The 17578-nt window shown below is 44.0% G+C and overlaps 1 protein-coding gene across 4 annotated transcripts in view; it reads left to right on the top strand.

The window, feature by feature from the left end:
* Nucleotides 1-17578, top strand: part of SCUBE2 (signal peptide, CUB domain and EGF like domain containing 2) — a 143940-nt gene that overhangs the window by 103008 nt on the left and 23354 nt on the right. For 3 of the 4 annotated variants that reach the window (XM_073603983.1, XM_073603984.1, XM_073603982.1), the window contains 3 exons: nt 4020-4124; nt 6972-7112; nt 7376-7579. In XM_073603983.1, coding sequence (XP_073460084.1) covers nt 4020-4124; nt 6972-7112; nt 7376-7579 — 450 coding nt within the window. The remainder of the gene's footprint in view (nt 1-4019; nt 4125-6971; nt 7113-7375; nt 7580-17578) is intronic. The other variant, XM_073603985.1, reaches the window with a different exon arrangement.

The raw sequence follows: 17578 nt of genomic DNA, 5'->3' as shown, positions 1-17578 counted from the left end.
AGGGATTAAGAAAAAAATAAAATGCTGAAAAAATAGTGAGAAAATGGGGTGGGTTTACTAAAGGCAAATAGACTGTGCACTTTGCAAAGTACAGTTGCTCCAGAGCTTAGTATATGAGGTAAGGCTTCACTTTCCAAAGAGTATCCAATCCCGTGGCGGATGGTGCTCAAAATTTTTGGGGGGACGCAAACAAACTGAAAAATTCTGAAAAAAAACCCCATCAATTGCAGCCACTGTGCCCATCAATTGCAGCCACTGTGCCCATCAATTGCAGCCACTGTGCCCATCAAACGCTGCCAATGTGCCCATCAATTGCTGCCACTGTGCCCATCAAACGCAGCCACTGTGCCCATCAATTGCAGCCACTGTGCCCATCAATTGCAGCCACTGTGCCCATCAAACGCAGCCACTGTGCCCATCAATTGCAGCCACTGTGCCCATCAATTGCAGCCACTGTGCCCATCAAACGCAGCCACTGTGCCCATCAATTGCAGCCACTGTGCCCATCAATTGCAGCCACTGTGCCCATCAATTGCAGCCACTGTGCCCATCAATTGCAGCCACTGTGCCCATCAATTGCAGCCACTGTGCCCATCAATTGCTGCCACTGTGCCCATCAATTGCCGCCACTGTGCCCATCAATTGCCGCCACTGTGCCCATCAATTGCCGCCACTGTGCCCATCAATTGCCGCCACTGTGCCCATCAAACGCAGCCACTGTGCCCATCAAACGCAGCCACTGTGCCATATCAAACATAGTCACTGTGTCTTATCAAACGCTGCCAATGTGCCATCAAACGCTGCCACTGTGCCCCATCAAATACAGCCACTGTGCCCATCTTATGCAACCACTGTGCCCATCTTATGCAGGCACTGTGCCCATCTTATGCAGCCATTGTGCCCATCTTATGCAGCCACTGTGCCCATCTTATGCAGCCATTGTGCCCATCTTATGCAGCCACTGTGCCCCATCAAATGCAGCCACTGTGCCATCATATGCAGCCACTGTGCCCCATCAAATGCAGCCACTGTGCCCATCTTATGCAGCCACTGTGCCCATCTTATGCAGCCACTGTGCCCATCTTATGCAGCCACTGTGCCCATCTTATGCAGCCACTGTGCCCATCTTATGCAGCCACTGTGCCCCATCAAATGCACCCACTGTGCAGTATCGAATGCAGCCACTGTGCTATCATATGCACCCTCACTGTGCCCCATCAAATGTCCCACTGTGCCCCCCGCCTGCTGTCTGTACTTGCCCTGTCTCGGTGGCGGTGGGACAGCTCCTTGATGTCTTCTCCCATCCTCTCTTCCCATCCTCTGCTATAATTGGATGCCTGATAGGCGTCCAATCACAGCGCCTGTTGTTTCAGGTGACGGGTAACAGATCTGAGCACCTGATTGGCGGAGAGGCGGTTTAGCGTTAGGAAAGCGAATATTCATTCACTTTTCTAACACAGTATGTGCGCTCGCAGGTCACCTTTTTTGACGCCTATTAGGGCCTATGGCTCTAATCAGGTGCTTCAAAAAAAAAAAAAAAAAAAACCCTGCCGCTGTAATTCGCCGGGCGCCTGAAAAGGGGGTGGCAGCGGCGGCCATAGATTCATGCAGTGCATGAATCTATCTATTGATGTTGGAGTACAGCATGATCATACGACTGGTGTGGCAGTGATCAGTGACACTGACTGGTGACAGTATGTATATAAAAAATAATAATACAATTTCTTTCAATTTTTTCATTTTCTTTTAAACTTTTTTTATTTTTTTTACAATTTTTTTTTTTTACATACTGTCACCAGTGTAGTACAGCATCATCATACGACTGGTGTGGCGGTGATCAGGAACACTGACTGTTTTATAATTTATTTTTTTTTTTATTTTCTTTAAACTTTTTATTTTATTTATTTTTTACAATTTTTTTACATACTGTCACCAGTGCAGTCCAGCACCATATTATGACTGGTGTGGCTATGATCAGAGACACTGATCAGTGACTGGTGACAGTATGAAAAAAAAATATATAATAAAAGTTTTTATAATTTTTTATTTTTATTTTTATTTCAACTTTTTCCTTTATTTATTTATTTATTTTTACATACTGCCACCAGAGCAGTACAGTGTCACCATAGTGACATTGTATTGCTCTCTGGGGAGGTGATCAGGATTTTTTTTACACTGTAATTGCTTGTTACAGTGATGATCACTGTTATGAGCAATCATTTTTGTCAATGGCGTCCTTTCATGTGCCATTTTGTACAACTGTGATAGCTGAGATTGGCCACAGCCATAACATGGTACAGGGGCACTGTGATTGGCCCTTTCTGCACCACATGATCTCTGTGACCAAATCACAGAGATCACAGTATGTCTAAGAAATACAATGTAACAATTCTACTGAATGCTAGAACTGGATACATTGTTTGCTAATTCCCTACTGTACCAGGGAAACGCACTGCTTTTGTGACCTGCATTTGGGGTGTCATTCTGTTAACATTGACACCCCGCTGCAGACCGCGACTGCAGTGCGTCTTGATTGCGGTGCAGGAAATGCCCGTGGAACTCATATTTCCTGCACCGCGTTCTGTTATGAACTGGCCCTCAAATTTCTGCCGGACGATGTTTATAATTATTCAATGTGGCAGCTCCCAGAGTTGAATTTATTGTAACATTAATCAGGATACTGAAAGCTCGATGGAAACATTTGACTTCATTTGTGATCTGCCGCAAGTCGGAGTTCTGAGTTGTGTTGCTTTTAAGCCCTTTTCACACGTGTGCGACTTGTCCTGCGACTTTGGGACTGCAGTCGTACCCCGTGATTTCCAATGAGTACCGTTCATATCTCTGCGACTTCAAAGCAGTCCCTGCACTACTTTGGTCTGACTTTGATGCGACTTGAGGTTCATAGACCTCAAGATTACACGGGCGTCGCGGCAAAAGTCGCGCCACTTTCAGGTCGCACAAGTGTGAAAGGGACCTTAAGGCCCCCATTTATACCGTTGCATTTATAGCGCTTTTTTTTTTTTTTTGCACACTTTTATAGTGTTATCTAGTGTTTATTTTCGGAGCAGCACCATTCATTTGAATGGGCCTCCCCCTGCACCAAAAACATGCTCATGTACCAAATTTTGGTACTGTGCCAAGTGCCTTTTGTGACGGGCATTTTTGCGCATTTTGCCATGCAGAAAATGTGCAGTAAAAAGCGTGATTGCTACCCGCGTTTGGGGTGCTGTTGAGCACCCCAAGCACGGTTGAGTATTTTTAGTGTGTTTTTCAAGCATTTCTGAGCCCCATTTTTGTTACGCCTAGATTAGAGCTGCACGATTCTGGCCAAAATGAGAATCGTGATTTTTTTTTTTTCCTTTTTGCTTAAAATAAAGATCGCAATTCTCGCGGCGTAACATCATCTTTCACAATATACAAAAAAATTGGGCTAACTTTTACCCAAAAAAAATTGCATTTGAAAGACCGCTGCGCAAATACAGTGTGACACAAAATATTTCAACAACCACCATTTTATTCTCTAGGGTATCCGTTAAAAAAAATATATATGATTTTTGGGGGTTTTAAGTAATTTTCTAGCAAAAAAAAAAAAAAAAATAATGATTTTAACTTGAAACCAACAAGTGTCAGAAAAAGGTTTAGTCTTTAAACTCCCCTCATTTACAGACCGAAGTTCATTCCTTTGATCTAAAGAGCAAAACGTTACAATGTTTATAGGTAACTCATGGCTGAGAAATGTTGTGATACTTGGCATACTGCCTGTTTTTTTTTTTTGACAGCGTTTGGCTTGAGCAGAGAACTCTCTGCATAGAGAGAATCTGAAAAATGCTTTGTTAAGATCGCGAAGGGGAAAAAATTGCAATAACGATTCTCAACGATTAATTGTGCAGCTCTAGCCTAGATGTGAAAGGGGCCTTAAAAACATTTTTTTTTTTGCGCATTAATTTTTTTTTTTCCTTCAATACTTGAATGCAACCCTAGCTTTGATATAACAGGTTATGTTTTCTTTCTCCCTGTAGATGTTACAACCGTCCAGACGAGTATCACCTTTAAGCTGAATGATGGCGCTTGCAGAATGAAGCGGACAGACGCGTACCAGGGACTCGCCCAGAACAAGGTGTCAGGTAGGAACCCGTTCCTTGGTAGGCAAAAAGTAGGAGGAGCTCTCTTCCCTGTGTGTGAGCTGAAAGCAGATTGTTTTGCAGTCTGTGCCAATTTAAGGCTTACCTTTGAGGCCTCAGGCACACGGGTGGTTTGGCCCGTTTGTCCAGCGGTTTTCAGGAGGTACAGGTGCAGCGTCCAGTATCACAAGCTAAAGCCTGTGGACATGTGCAATTCGTTTCGTTACGAAATCTTTTTCTTAACGGATCTCGACAAATTCAGGAATTCGGAAATATCCGAATTAACGTAACAAATCTTTCTGAATATATTCGTAAATTCGAATATTCCAAAATTCCAAATTTACGAATTTTCAAATTTCCGGATTTCTAGTTTTATAATTTTTGAATTTACGAAATTCGAAAATTCGGAAATTCAAAAACCCAAACATTTGGAAATTTGAAATCCGATAATATGAAAATTCGGAAATCCAAAAATTTTAAAATGAGAAAATACGAAAAACAATGAAAATTCAAAAGAAGAACGAAAATTCGAAAATCTGAAAAACCTTTCAAATTTGGCTGTTAGTGAACGTAACGAATACGAATTTTCATGTGACAACACTGAAGAAATTACACTTTGCTACAAGTAGTGAGTGTACAGCTTGTATAACAGTGTAAATTTGCTGTCCCCTCAAAATAACTCAACACACAGCAATTAATGTCTAAACCGCTGGCAACAAAAGTCAGTACACCCCTAAGTGAAAATGTCCAAATTGGGCCCAAAGTGTCAAAATTTTGTGTGGCCTCCATTATTTTCCAGCACTGCCTTAACCCTCTTGGGCATGGAGGTCACCAGAGCTTCACAGGTTGTCACTGGAGTCCTCTTCCCCTCCTCCATGATGACATCACAGAGCTGGTGGATGTTAGAGACCTTGCGCTCCTCCACCTTCCGTTTGAGGATGTCCCACAGATGATCAATAGGGTTTAGGTCTGGAGACATGCTTGGCCAGTCCATCACCTTTACCCTCAGCTTCTTTAGCAAGGCAGTGGTGGTCTTGGAGATGTGTTTGGGGTGGTTATCATGTTGGAATACTGCCCTGCGGCCCAGTCTCTGAAGGGAGGGGATCATGCTCTGCTTCAGTATCTCACAGTACATGTTGGCATTCATGGTTCCCTCAATGATCTGTAGCCCCCCAGTGCCGGCAGCACTCATGCAGCCCCAGACCATGACACCCCCACCACCATGCTTGACTGTAGACAAGACACATTTGTCTTTGTCCTCCTCACCTGGTTGTCCCCACACACGCTTGTCACCATCTGAACCAAATAAGTTTATCTTGGTCTCATCAGACCACAGGACATGGTTCCAGTAATCCATGTCCTTAGTCTGCTTGTCTTCAGCAAACTGTTTGCGGACTTTCTTGTACATCATCTTTAGAAGAGGTTTCCTTCTGGGATGACAGCCATGCAGACCAATTTGATGCAGTGTGCGGCGTATGGTCTGAGCACTGACAGGCAGACCCCCCACCCCTACAACCTCTGCAGCAATGCTGGCAGCACTCATACGTCTATTTCCCCAAGACAACCTCTGGATATGACGCTGATCACGTGACTTCAACTTCTTTGGTGGACCATGGCGAGGCCTGTTCTGAGTGGAACCTGTCCTGTTATACCGCTGTATGGTCTTGGCCACCGTGCTGCAGCTCAGTTTCAGGGTCTTGTCTTTTATGTAGAGCAACAATTATTTTTTCAGATCCTCAGAGAGTTCTTTGCCATGAGGTGCCATGTCGAACTTCCAGTGACCAGTATGAGAGAGTGAGAGCGATACACACCCAAATTTAACACACCTGCTCCCCATTCACAACCTGAGACCTTGTACACTAACGAGTCCACAATGACACCGGGGAGGGAAAAAGGCTAATTGGGCCAATTTGGAGATTCTCACTTCGGTGGTGATACTTTTGTTGCCAGCGGTTTCAGACATTAATGGCGTGTGTGTTGAGTTATATTTGAGGGACAGTAAATTTACACTGTTATACAAGCTGTACACTCACTACTTTACATTGTAGCCAAGTGTCATTTTTCTTCAGTGTTGTCCACATGAAAAGTTTTCCAAAAATGTGAGGGTGTAAGATCTGTGCTGTGTATTATGTGCTGTGTGTGGTACTATATATATATATATATTATTATATATATATATATATACTAGTAATATACTATATATATATTACAGAGAGAGAGAGAGAGATGGATATATAGTATATATGGATATAATATATATATATATATAGCGCTGTATAAATTGACAGACCTATATAAGTACCTGTAATAAAATAAATATATTTCCCCTGTTTTTGCGCATGCAGCGGAGATTTCCTGCTTGTGCGCACAAAAGCCAAAAGCCTTTGTCAGGACCTGATGGCCAGGCAGAGCCCTTCTGCATATCTATGCATGCTCCATAATGACGGCACATGGAGGGGGCGGAGCCACCAAAGCACAGGATAATGCACCTCTTTAAGCATATCAAAGATCAGGACAGTTACAAATATTCAGAATACGGACATTTTAATGATTATGCTTTGAACTTTTCATTTGAACGTCTCCTAACCCTTCGGGGGGGGTTGAAGACAGACAGATAAAAAACATTTTAATGAGCAGGATACGAGAACGTAAACATCTATTTCAGGGATGGAGATGTCTGCTCCGTAATCAGAGGGCGCCGCCGTCGCAGCAGGATAAAAAAAAAATGAATGGGGTGCTAAATTGTTCCATTGTATCAAACTTCTTTTATCAGACGTTGTAATTAAAACAAAGAACGGAATAATCCATCCACCGCCTGCCGTCTTCCTTTCATCTCTTCTCTCCGCACAGAAAAACAAAATCTTGTCTACGACAGATTCGACTTCGTAAACATAACGTGCAGGCGGAGGGCCAGCGGACGCAAGACAGCTGCTAAGGAGACGGTTATCACGGCGCAGTTTGAGCTGGAGGCCAATCAGAAGGAGGTGACAGGTTGGTTGGCGTGGGGCCTGATGAAAACCGGGGCTTTATTAATTAAACGAGCCGCCTGTATTGCTTTTCGCTGCCTTTTCTTGCTTTCTTGTCTAAGTATCTCCTGTTTTGTGACAATTTTGTGTGTGGAAATCGGGTGACCGTTGTCGGGCAGATCGTTAGATTGGTGAAAATATCATAACATCGGTTTTATTACCATTATTGCAATGCGTCCCTCTGTAGAGGCGGTGAGGAGACATTGACCGGTTTTCATTATCTCGCAGAGTCGTGCAGTTTTAGCTGCGTAAGGAGGAAAGCGGAAAAAAGGCTGCGAAAGACGATCAGGACGCTGAGAAAAGCCATCGGCAAGGACCACTTTCATGTTCGGTTGTCTGGGAAGGACTTTGAGCTCACCAAAAAGATCCCCAAGATGCCGGAGCTCCCGGAGATGTGCGGAAGTGGTCAGGTGCGAGTGGACAATAGATGCGGTAAGCCACCCCTTCCTCAGGTGGGAAAGATGTTAGTTTTTAGGAAGAATTTGATTTTTTTTTTTTTTTTTAAACTAAAGGCCACATCCACAATTCCATCATGGTAGGGCAAATTCAAAATACCAGAAACTGGTTCAAAGTTACCCTTAATTGGTCCCAAACACCCACAATAGGGTGATTTTAATGTAAACGTCAATGGACCCCAAAGATCATTAACAAAGTCAATTATAACCTTAGAGGGCTTCAAAGACCATCAACAGGGTCAATTATAACCTTAGTGGGCTTCAAAGACCATCAGCAGTGTCAATTAAAACCGTTTTGGGCTTCAAAGACCATCAACAGGGTCAATTATAACCTTAGTGGGCTTCAACAGTGTCAGTGTCAGTTTCAGCAGTGTCAATTAAAACCATATTGGGCTTCAAAGACCATCAACAGGGTCAATTATAACCTTAGTGGGCTTCAACGACCATCAACAGGTTCTGTTTAAAGTTACACTTAGAGCCCCCCTAGACCGTGAACAGGGTCTATTTAAAGTTACCCTTAGCGGGTTCCAAAGGCCAACAACCATGCTGATTTGAAAAATGACCCTTGGTGGACTCCAAAATCCATTAATAGGGTCAATTTTAAGTTACCCTTAGTGGGCCCCAAAGACCATTGGCTGGGTCCATTTAAGGTTACAGTTAGTGGGTTGCCAAAGACTATTATTGGGTCCATTTTAATTTACCATTAGTGGGACTCAAAGACCACCAATGAGGCCCAATTAAAGCTACCCTTAATGGGCCACAAAGACCATCAACAGTGTCTAATTACAGTTACCCTTAGTGGATCCCAAAGATCTTCAACAGTGCCAATATAAAGTTACCCTTAGTGGGCCCCAAAGACTATCAACAACTTAAACGTATCCTTTTGGGACCCGAAACAGCAGCAACAAGGTCAATTTAAAGTTACCCATAGTGATCCCCAAAGACCATCAACAGATTTCATATACAGTTACTCTTAGGCCCCTTTCACACTTGTGCGACCTGAAAGTTGCGCGATTTTTGCCGCAACGTTGATGCAATTTTGCCGCTACTTTGACGATTTGAAACAATGCCCGTGTAATCTTGAGGTCTATGGACCTCAAGTTGCATTAAAGTCAGACCAAAGTAATGCGGGGACTACTTTGAAGTCGCTGCGACTTGAAGTCGCACAGATTTGAATGGTACTCATTGGAAATCATGGGGTATGACTTGTCATGTGACTTTGTGATCCCAAGTCGCAGGACAAGTCGCACAAGTGTGAAAGGGGCCTTAGTGCGTTCCAAAGATCATCAACAGGGTTGATTTAAATGTACTCTTTGAACCCTAGACCAGTGTTTCTCAACTCCAGTCCTCAAAGCGCTCGAACAGGTCATGTTTTCAGGCTATCCATTATTTTGCACAGGTGATTTGATCAGTTTCACTGCCTTAGTAATTACCACAGCCGTTTCATTTGAGGGAAATTTTGAAAACATGACCTGTTGGGGCGCATTGAGGACTGGAGTTGAGAAACACTGCCCTGGACCATGAACAGGGTGCATTCAAAGATACCATTAGTGGGCCTCGAAGACCATCAACGGTCCATATAACGTTACCCTTAGTGGATTCCAAAGACCATCAACAGGGTTGATTTAAGGTTATACTTAGTGGGCCCCAAAGACTATCAACAAGGCCCAATTAAAGTTACTGTTAATGGATCCCAAAGACCATCAACAGTGTTCATTTAGTTTCCTTTAGTGGGCCCCAAAGACCATCAACTGGGTCAATTTAAAGTTACCCTTAATGGGCCTCGAAGACCATCAACAGGGTCCATATAATGTTACCCTTACTGGGTTCCAAAGACCATCAACAGGGTTGATTTAAGGTTATACTTAGTGGGCCCCAAAGGCTTTCAACAAGACCCAATTAAAGTTACTGTTAATGGATCTCAAAGACCATCAACAGTGTTCATTTAGTTTCCTTTAGTGGGCCCCAAAGACCATCAACAGGGTCAATTTAAAGTTACCCTTAGTGGGTTCCAAAGACCATCAACAGGGTTGATTTAAGGTTATACTTAGTGGGCCCCATAGAATGCCAACAAGGCCCAATTAAAGTTACTGTTAATGGATCCCAAAGACCATCAACAGTGTTCATTTAGTTTCCTTTAGTGGGCCCCAAAGACCATCAACAGGGTCAATTTAAAGTTACCCTTAATGGGCCTCGAAGACCATCAACAGGGTCCATATAATGTTACCCTTACTGGGTTCCAAAGACCATCAATAGGGTTGATTTAAGTTTATACATAGTGGGCCCCTTATAGCATCAATATGATCCATTTAAGGTTACCCTTATTGGGCTCCAAAAACCATCAACAGGGTTAATTTAAAGATACTATTAGTGGCCTGATGCCACACCCCAGAATCCATGAGAGGCCACTGTCCCTGCTCCACTGAGATCTTTACTGTTTGGCATGTTCAATGACACACATCCTATTGGGTCCTGCTCCTTCCTTGCATGCGCCCTATGATCTCCATTGGAAAGCCATTTCTGGCCCATTAGACTCGTTTGTGGCCCTGAATGATCTAACTAAGCGTGTGTAAATTGCAGCTTGTGCTTTAGAGGTCTGTAAACAACAGGCAGAGGTTAAGCTGATAAGCATGTGGAAATGAGCCTAGAGCTCCATCTTCCGACTGGCAAATGGAAGTACGAAATATTCCTTACTGTATATGCCTAAATATTACTGTTAAAAAAAAAAAATTTACAAATTGTGGTTTCTGGTCCTGAACTTGATAAGTAAATACATTATAAAGAAAAACACTTTACATCCCCTTTAAACTGTATCTAAAGTACTTTTTTTTTTTTTTGAAAATGTAAAAATTATTTTAGATACACTTCAAGGAATTTAGAAACTCTCTGGATTTCTGGCAGTTCAACAATTTTTTCATTTTTTTTTATTTGAAGCATAATAAAAAAACTGGGAAAAGCGCGTGCATTTTTTTTCCGGCCTGACATACACTTTTAAATATAGAATTATATTTTAAACAATCTTATGCGGGTGCCCGGCCAGACTAAAGTCAGATCTTTGTCATAAGAATGCTCCTTTTGTCCTGGTCTCCTGTCGCTGTTGCGTCCAGAGCTCCTCCGGCACAGGTTTGGCGTGTAAACGGCTTCTCATACGAGGTGACGATAATTCGCTCTGACAGCCATTCTGCAGTCTGTTTGCTCGTGAAAGGCGATTACAAGCACAGCGGTCGGTATGGCTTCCATAATCCTCTGCGGCTTGTCAGACGCTTATTAAGATAACATCTGACCCTCGTCCCGAACACCTTTGTTTCGTCACCCTCATTTATCATCCAGGGAAGCCTAAATGGGAGATCTTTTTGGAGTTGCCAGGAAACCCAAGTTAAGTAAACAGCTACATTGTATCAAATTGAAGTGCATGGCTCTCCATTTTCCCTCAAACAACATTACTTAAGGGTTTTTTTTTTTCTCTTCTGTTGAGGGACACTGGACGTCATCTACTGTTGGGTTATACTGATGTCTACAGGAGGATTGGACACTGGCAAACAAAATCTGTAAGCCAGCCCAGGATAACTTTTCCTACTCCCAACATGCCTTTTGTTAGTGTCATTGGAAGATGGACACCCTTTCCTAAGGTCTGCTAGGAAAAGTCTACCATTTGTTTGCCTGCCTTGTTTATTTGACCGTTATGGGGTCAAGTGAGTGAGTAGAGGCTCATTGCCTTTCTACTTAGACCGGCTGATCTTCGCCTCATGGGACTTGTAGTTCTGCAACAGCTGATGGTCCGCTAATTGCATATCCCTGCTTTATAAGGACAATATCCCTAGGTTCCTAGTTAAGGTTTCCTTTTAGGGGCTTCCTCCCTTCACTTGTTGACCACATCAGCTTGTGGGTTTTTTTCTTACCTAATGGGAATTTTGTGTTTAGATCCACCTCATTTTGGTGGGTTCTAGTTAACCAGCTTCTTCCTAGATTCTGCAAAGGTTTGCTAGGAAAAGTCTACCATTTGTTTGCTGGCTTTGTTTGTTTATTTGACCGTTATGGGGTCAAGTGAGTAGAGGCTCATTGCCTTTCTACTTAGATCGGGTGATCTTCCTTTATAAGGACATTATCCCTAGGTTCCTAGTTAAGGTTTCCTTCTAGGGGCTTCCTCCCTTCACTTGTTGACCACATCAGCTTGTGGGTTTTTTTCTTACCTAATGGGAATTTTGTGTTTAGATCCACCTCATTTTGGTGGGTTCTAGTTAACCAGCTTCTTCCTAGATTCTGCAAAGGTTTGCTAGGAAAAGTCTACCATTTGTTTGCTGGCTTTGTTTGTTTATTTGACCGTTATGGGGTCAAGTGAGTAGAGGCTCATTGCCTTTCTACTTAGATCGGGTGATCTTCCTTTATAAGGACATTATCCCTAGGTTCCTAGTTAAGGTTTCCTTCTAGGGGCTTCCTCCCTTCACTTGTTGACCACATCAGCTTGTGGGTTTTTTCTTACCTAATGGGAATTTTGTGGTTAGTGCCACCTCATTTTGGTGGGTTCTTGTTAACCAGCTTCTCGCTAGATTCATGGTTCAATGTTCCCTTCCACTGTTCTCCCCCTGGTCATGTAATCAGGTTTCCCTACCCCCTCAGGAAGGGAGTTTTTCCTCATCTGGTGTCAGATTTGGGCATTGGTCCTTCAAGCAGTCCCCAATTCTGTTTTTTGTTGGACTTGTTAGTGGTTGTTGTTGCTCACCCCTTATTTTGACTGCCTTTGGATGTTCCAAGGGTTAATAACTTCCTAAGTCTTTCATTGGATGAGAAGGAAAATTCGATTTCTGTACTCCTTTATAAAATTATTTTTTTGGAGTCCATTAAGGGACACAGGTTCTACCCCTTCATGTTTATGATCATGCTCTTGGTACTGCTTGTTAAAAATTCAGGCATGCTGGGCTTAGAAGAAGTTATCCTGAGCTGACCTACAGTTTTTCCTGTTATTTTGCCAGTGTCCAGTCTTCCTATAGGCAGTATTATAACCTGACAGTGGCATCGCTATGGGGGTGCGGACCACCAGAGGTGTGACACCCAAGCTGTGGCGCCACTGTCATTCTCTCTGGCGGGAGCCGTCTGCGAGGGGCAGGATAGCTGAGGACAAAGGATGGGGCTGCCTGAGTTAACAGCTGGTGATTGGTTGTTTTGGCGGCCCTTGCAACCAATCATTAGCTTGCAGCTCCCACCCTCTGTCCAGACCTGCTGTGCCTCCAGCCCTCTGGACTATCTATGTAAGGTAAGATAGGAGGAGGAGCAATGAGGGGTGATGTGGGGGGAGCTGAGGACAGCAATAGGGGGCGGGGGGAGGCTGAGGACAGTAATGGGTTGCAGGGGGGAAACCTGAGGACAGAAATGGAGTGCTATATGGGGGACAATAATGGGGGGACTGAGGACAGTAATGGGGGGACTGAGGACAGTAATGGGGGGACTGAGGACAGTAATGGGGGGACTGAGGACAGTAATGGGGGGACTGAGCACAGTAATGGGGGGACTAAGGACAGTAATGGGGTCACTGAGAACATTAATGGGGTTGCTGAGTACATCAATGGGGTCGCTGAGGATATTATTGGGGGGGGCTTGAGGACAGTAATAGGGTCTGAGGACAGTAATTTGGTCACTGAGGACATTATTGGGGGACTGAAGACATTATCGGGGGGGGGGGGGGGGGGCTAAGGACAGTAATAGGACAGGAATTTGGTCACTGAGGACAATAATGGGGGGGGGGGGGGGGGGGAGCCTCGCTGATGCACTAGCCTGCTCAGTGCCCCACGGGGGGGGGGGGGGGGGTTTGAAATCATGTTTTACCGAAACCGGGTGACACCAACCCTAGTGACGCAACTATAATCTGACAGTCAGGAATCAACAGCTGAGATAGCCAGATCTGTGTAGCTACACAAGGAAACTGAAAAAAAACTATATGTATTAAAGTAAATGTATTAATCATAAAACAAAAGACATCCAAACACCAGCACACAGCAAACAAATAAATACAAGTGAACCAGAAGTAGTACCACAACGGAAGGCCTAACTACAGAATCTATACACAATATGTACAAAAATGGGGAACATGGATTAACAAGGTAAGGATATAAAGAACCAGGACTGGGATCAGGGACAAGAGGAGCAGAAAAGAGACAGCAAGGCACAGGATGCAGGGTAAGAGCAAGAGCAGGAACAGGGTAAATGACACTCAGTATCTGGCAGCAAGCAAAGCAAAACACAGACTCAAAGTGTACTAGCAGAGGAGAGACTAAATACCTGCCCAGCAGCCAGCATCAGGTGAAGACTTATTGCCAAAAACTGCTGGCTGCTGGGAGCCACCTGCTGGTGGACACTGGACCTACAACTCTGGGAAGTACAGTGGCAGCAGCAGGTGATCCAGGTCCTGATACTCAATATTTCACGCGTCCCTTTTAACATATCTTCTGTTCCCAGGACATGAAGAGAAGGGAATTCACCCCAACAGGGTCACAGAGGGTGGGAAAAAAAAGGTTCTTTCCCCTCCACTGTCTATTAATGTAGCTTTAAAAAAAGAAGAGTTTGAAAAAAGGTTTGGGATACAAATATATAGGATATAAGATGACATACACCCCAGGGACCCATTTTCTATAGTTATCTGCAGCAGTGAGCATGAAAGCTTCTAAATCTAGAAGAGTTGTTATCACACCAGCAGTGAAAATAATCTGGTGGTTGTGTGAGAGATAACATGATGTTTGTGATATACTGTATATTATCCACTAAACTATTCAGAATTAATGCAGAGTACACACTGTGCTTGAGCTGCCTGCCCACCAACATGCAGGAAAGGTATTAGTGCTAGGAATGGCTCTGTGTATTCTCTGATAAATACCATATGGGAATATTTTTTTTTATTTATTTATTTCAGGTACTTATATAGCGCCGTCAATTTACGCAGCTCTTTACATATACATTGTACAGTCACATCAGTCCCTACCCTCAAGGAGCTTACAATCTAAGGTCCATAACACACATTCATACATACTAGGGACAATTTAGACAGGATCCAATTAACCTACCAGCATGTCTTTGTAGTGTGGGAGGAAACCGGAGTACCCGGAGGAAAACCACGCAGGCACAGGGAGAACATGCAAACTCCAGGCAGGTAGTGTCGTGGTTGGGATTCGAACCAGCGACCCTTCTTACTGCTAGGCGAGAGTGCTACCCACTACACTTAGTAAGTAATAGTCGGTAGTGTTCTTCTATGGGATAACGTGACTGTGTTCTGTGTTTAGGTAAATGACATATTTTATAGAAACCTTTCTCAAACAGGGTTCTTCTAGTGGGTGATGGGGGTTCCTTGAAAAGAGAGCAGTGGCAGATTGATCTCCTGGCCACCAATGTAAGGCATTTACTTTCACTATGACAGCAATGTAAGGGGTAACTACTCCACTAACCACCAATGATAGGGATTACTTCCTCACTGCTCACCAATGTAAGGGGGTACTTCTCCACTAACCACCAATATAAGAGGTCACTTCTCCACTAACCACCAACGTAAGGGATTCCATAATCCACTGACCACCAATGTAAGGGGCACTTGTCCTCTGATCACCAATGTAAGGGGTCACTTCTCCACTAACCACTAATGTTGGGGGGGGGGGGGGCAGTTTTCCACTGACCATCAATGAAAGGGGTCACTTCCCCACTGACCACCAATGGAAGGGCTTCTCCACTGACCACCAACCCATTCTAAGGGGGCCCTTCTCCACTGAACACCAACCCATTCTAAGGGGGCCCTTCTCCACTGACCACCAATGTAAGGCACCCTTCTCCATTGGCCACCAATGTAAAGGGTCACTTCAACATTGACCATGAACAAAAGGGATCCACAATGACCATCAATGTAAGGAGTCACTACACCACTGATCACCAACAAAAGGGATTACTTCTCCACTGACCACCAATGTAAGGTGACATGTCTCCACTGACTACCAATGTAAGGTGTCATTGTCTCCACTGACCACCAATGTAAAGTCACATGTTTCCACTGACTACCAATGTAAGATGGCACTTCTCCACTGACCATCAAAATAGGGGGGCACTTCTCCACTAACCAATAATGTAAGTGGGGCACTTCTCCATTGACCACCAACGTATGAGGGCCCTTCTCCATTGACCACCAACGTATGAGGGCCCTTCTCCATTGACCTCCAACGTATGGGGCCCTTTTCCACTGACCACCAACATACAAGGCCCTTCTCTGCTGACCACCAATGTAAGGGGATCCTTCTCCACTGACCACTAGTGAAAAGGGGTCATTTCAACATTGACCATGAACAAAAAGGATCCACACTGACCATCAATGTAAGGAGTCACTACACCACTGATCACTAACAAAAGGGATCACTTACACCCTGACACCAATGTAAAGGGTCACTCTTAAACTGACCACCAATATAAGGGGACTCTTCTCAAGTGACCACCAATGGAAGGGGTAACTTCTCCACTGACTGACCTGGGTGACTCCAGTTTTTGCTGCCTTATTTGTATTCTTTTATTGAAGTCTCTAAGGCCTACTGATCTCATATGTACTTTGGATTGGAGGTGAAATCATTTTAGTGGGTTTTCCCGGAGATCCGAGTTATTTTATGGGTTCCTCGGTGGTAAAAAGGTAGAAAAAGTCTTTCTTGCAGTATCTTCTGCAGACACATGCGAAGGCGTCTTGTGGTGGTCGGAGTCAGTCGTCTTGCTCCTGGTGGGAAAGTTACGTTTGAAGTTATTTTTATTCCTCCAGTTTATTGGATGACTTGTAGACCGTAACAAAATACGACTCGTTATCTGATGGTAGAACTTCAATGCCATCTGTAGCCGGGGGGAGGGGTCTGCGTTCAATGTTGTCATTAATCAGGGTCACCAGTCCTGGGGGTGTTTTTTTGGAGGTACTACAAGTCTCAGCATGTCCTGGCAGCCAAAACACGGGACATGGGAGACAAGTTTGTTAAGCCAGTTGAAAGATTTTACAATTCGTTTCATGTTCAACCTACACATAATACATTCTACAAATACATTAACCCCTTCCCACCCAGACCAATTCTGACACTTCTCTCCTACATGTAAAAATCAAAATTTTTTTGCTTGAGAATTACCCAAACATTTTATATCATTTTTTAGTAGAGACCCTAGGGAATAAAATGGTTGTCATTGCAACTTTTTATGTCGCACGATATTTGCGCAGCAGTTTTTCAAACGCATTTTCATGCATTAACCACTTCAATACCGGGCACTTACACCCCCTTCCTGCCCAGGCCAATTTTCAGCTTTCAGCGCTGTCGCTGTTTAAATGACAATTGCGCGGTAGTGCAACACTGTACCCAAACAGAATTTTTATCATTTTGTTCCCACAAATAGAGCTTTCTTTTGGTGGTATTTGATCACCTCTGCGTTTTTTAAATTTTTTGTTAAACAAATAAAAAAAGACCTAAAATTTTGAAAAAAAAGTTTTTCTTTTGTTTCTGTTATAACATTTTGTAAATTAGTAAGTTTTCTCCTTCACTGGTGGGCACTGATAAGGTGGCACCGATGAGGTAGCACCTATAAGGGGGCACTGATGGAAACTGATGATGGGCACTGATGGGTACTGGTAGAGGGCACTGATGGGTGGCACTGATATGCAGCACTGATGGGCATTGATAGGCGGCACTGATGGGCACAAATGGGTGGCACTGGTAGGCACTGATGGGCACTGATAGGCGATACTGATAGGCACTGAAAGGCTGCACTAATGGGCACTTATGGGTGGCACTGATAGGCGGCCTTGATGGGCACTGATACGTGCCACTAATATACGGCACTGATAGATGGCATTGTTAGGAATCACTGATGGCACTAGCAGGCATTGGGGATGGGCACTGATTGGCAGCTGCCTGGGCACTGATTGGCACTTCCCTGGTGGTCTAGGGTGGCATACCTGGTGGTCATGTGGTGGCCATCCCTGGTGGTC

Source organism: Aquarana catesbeiana, linkage group LG11, assembly GCF_042186555.1.
Source record: "Aquarana catesbeiana isolate 2022-GZ linkage group LG11, ASM4218655v1, whole genome shotgun sequence".
In the NCBI taxonomy this organism is placed as follows: Eukaryota; Metazoa; Chordata; class Amphibia; order Anura; family Ranidae; genus Aquarana; species Aquarana catesbeiana.
The sequence above is the reverse complement of the archived record's forward strand: the minus strand, read 5'-3'. Positions and strand labels throughout refer to the sequence as shown.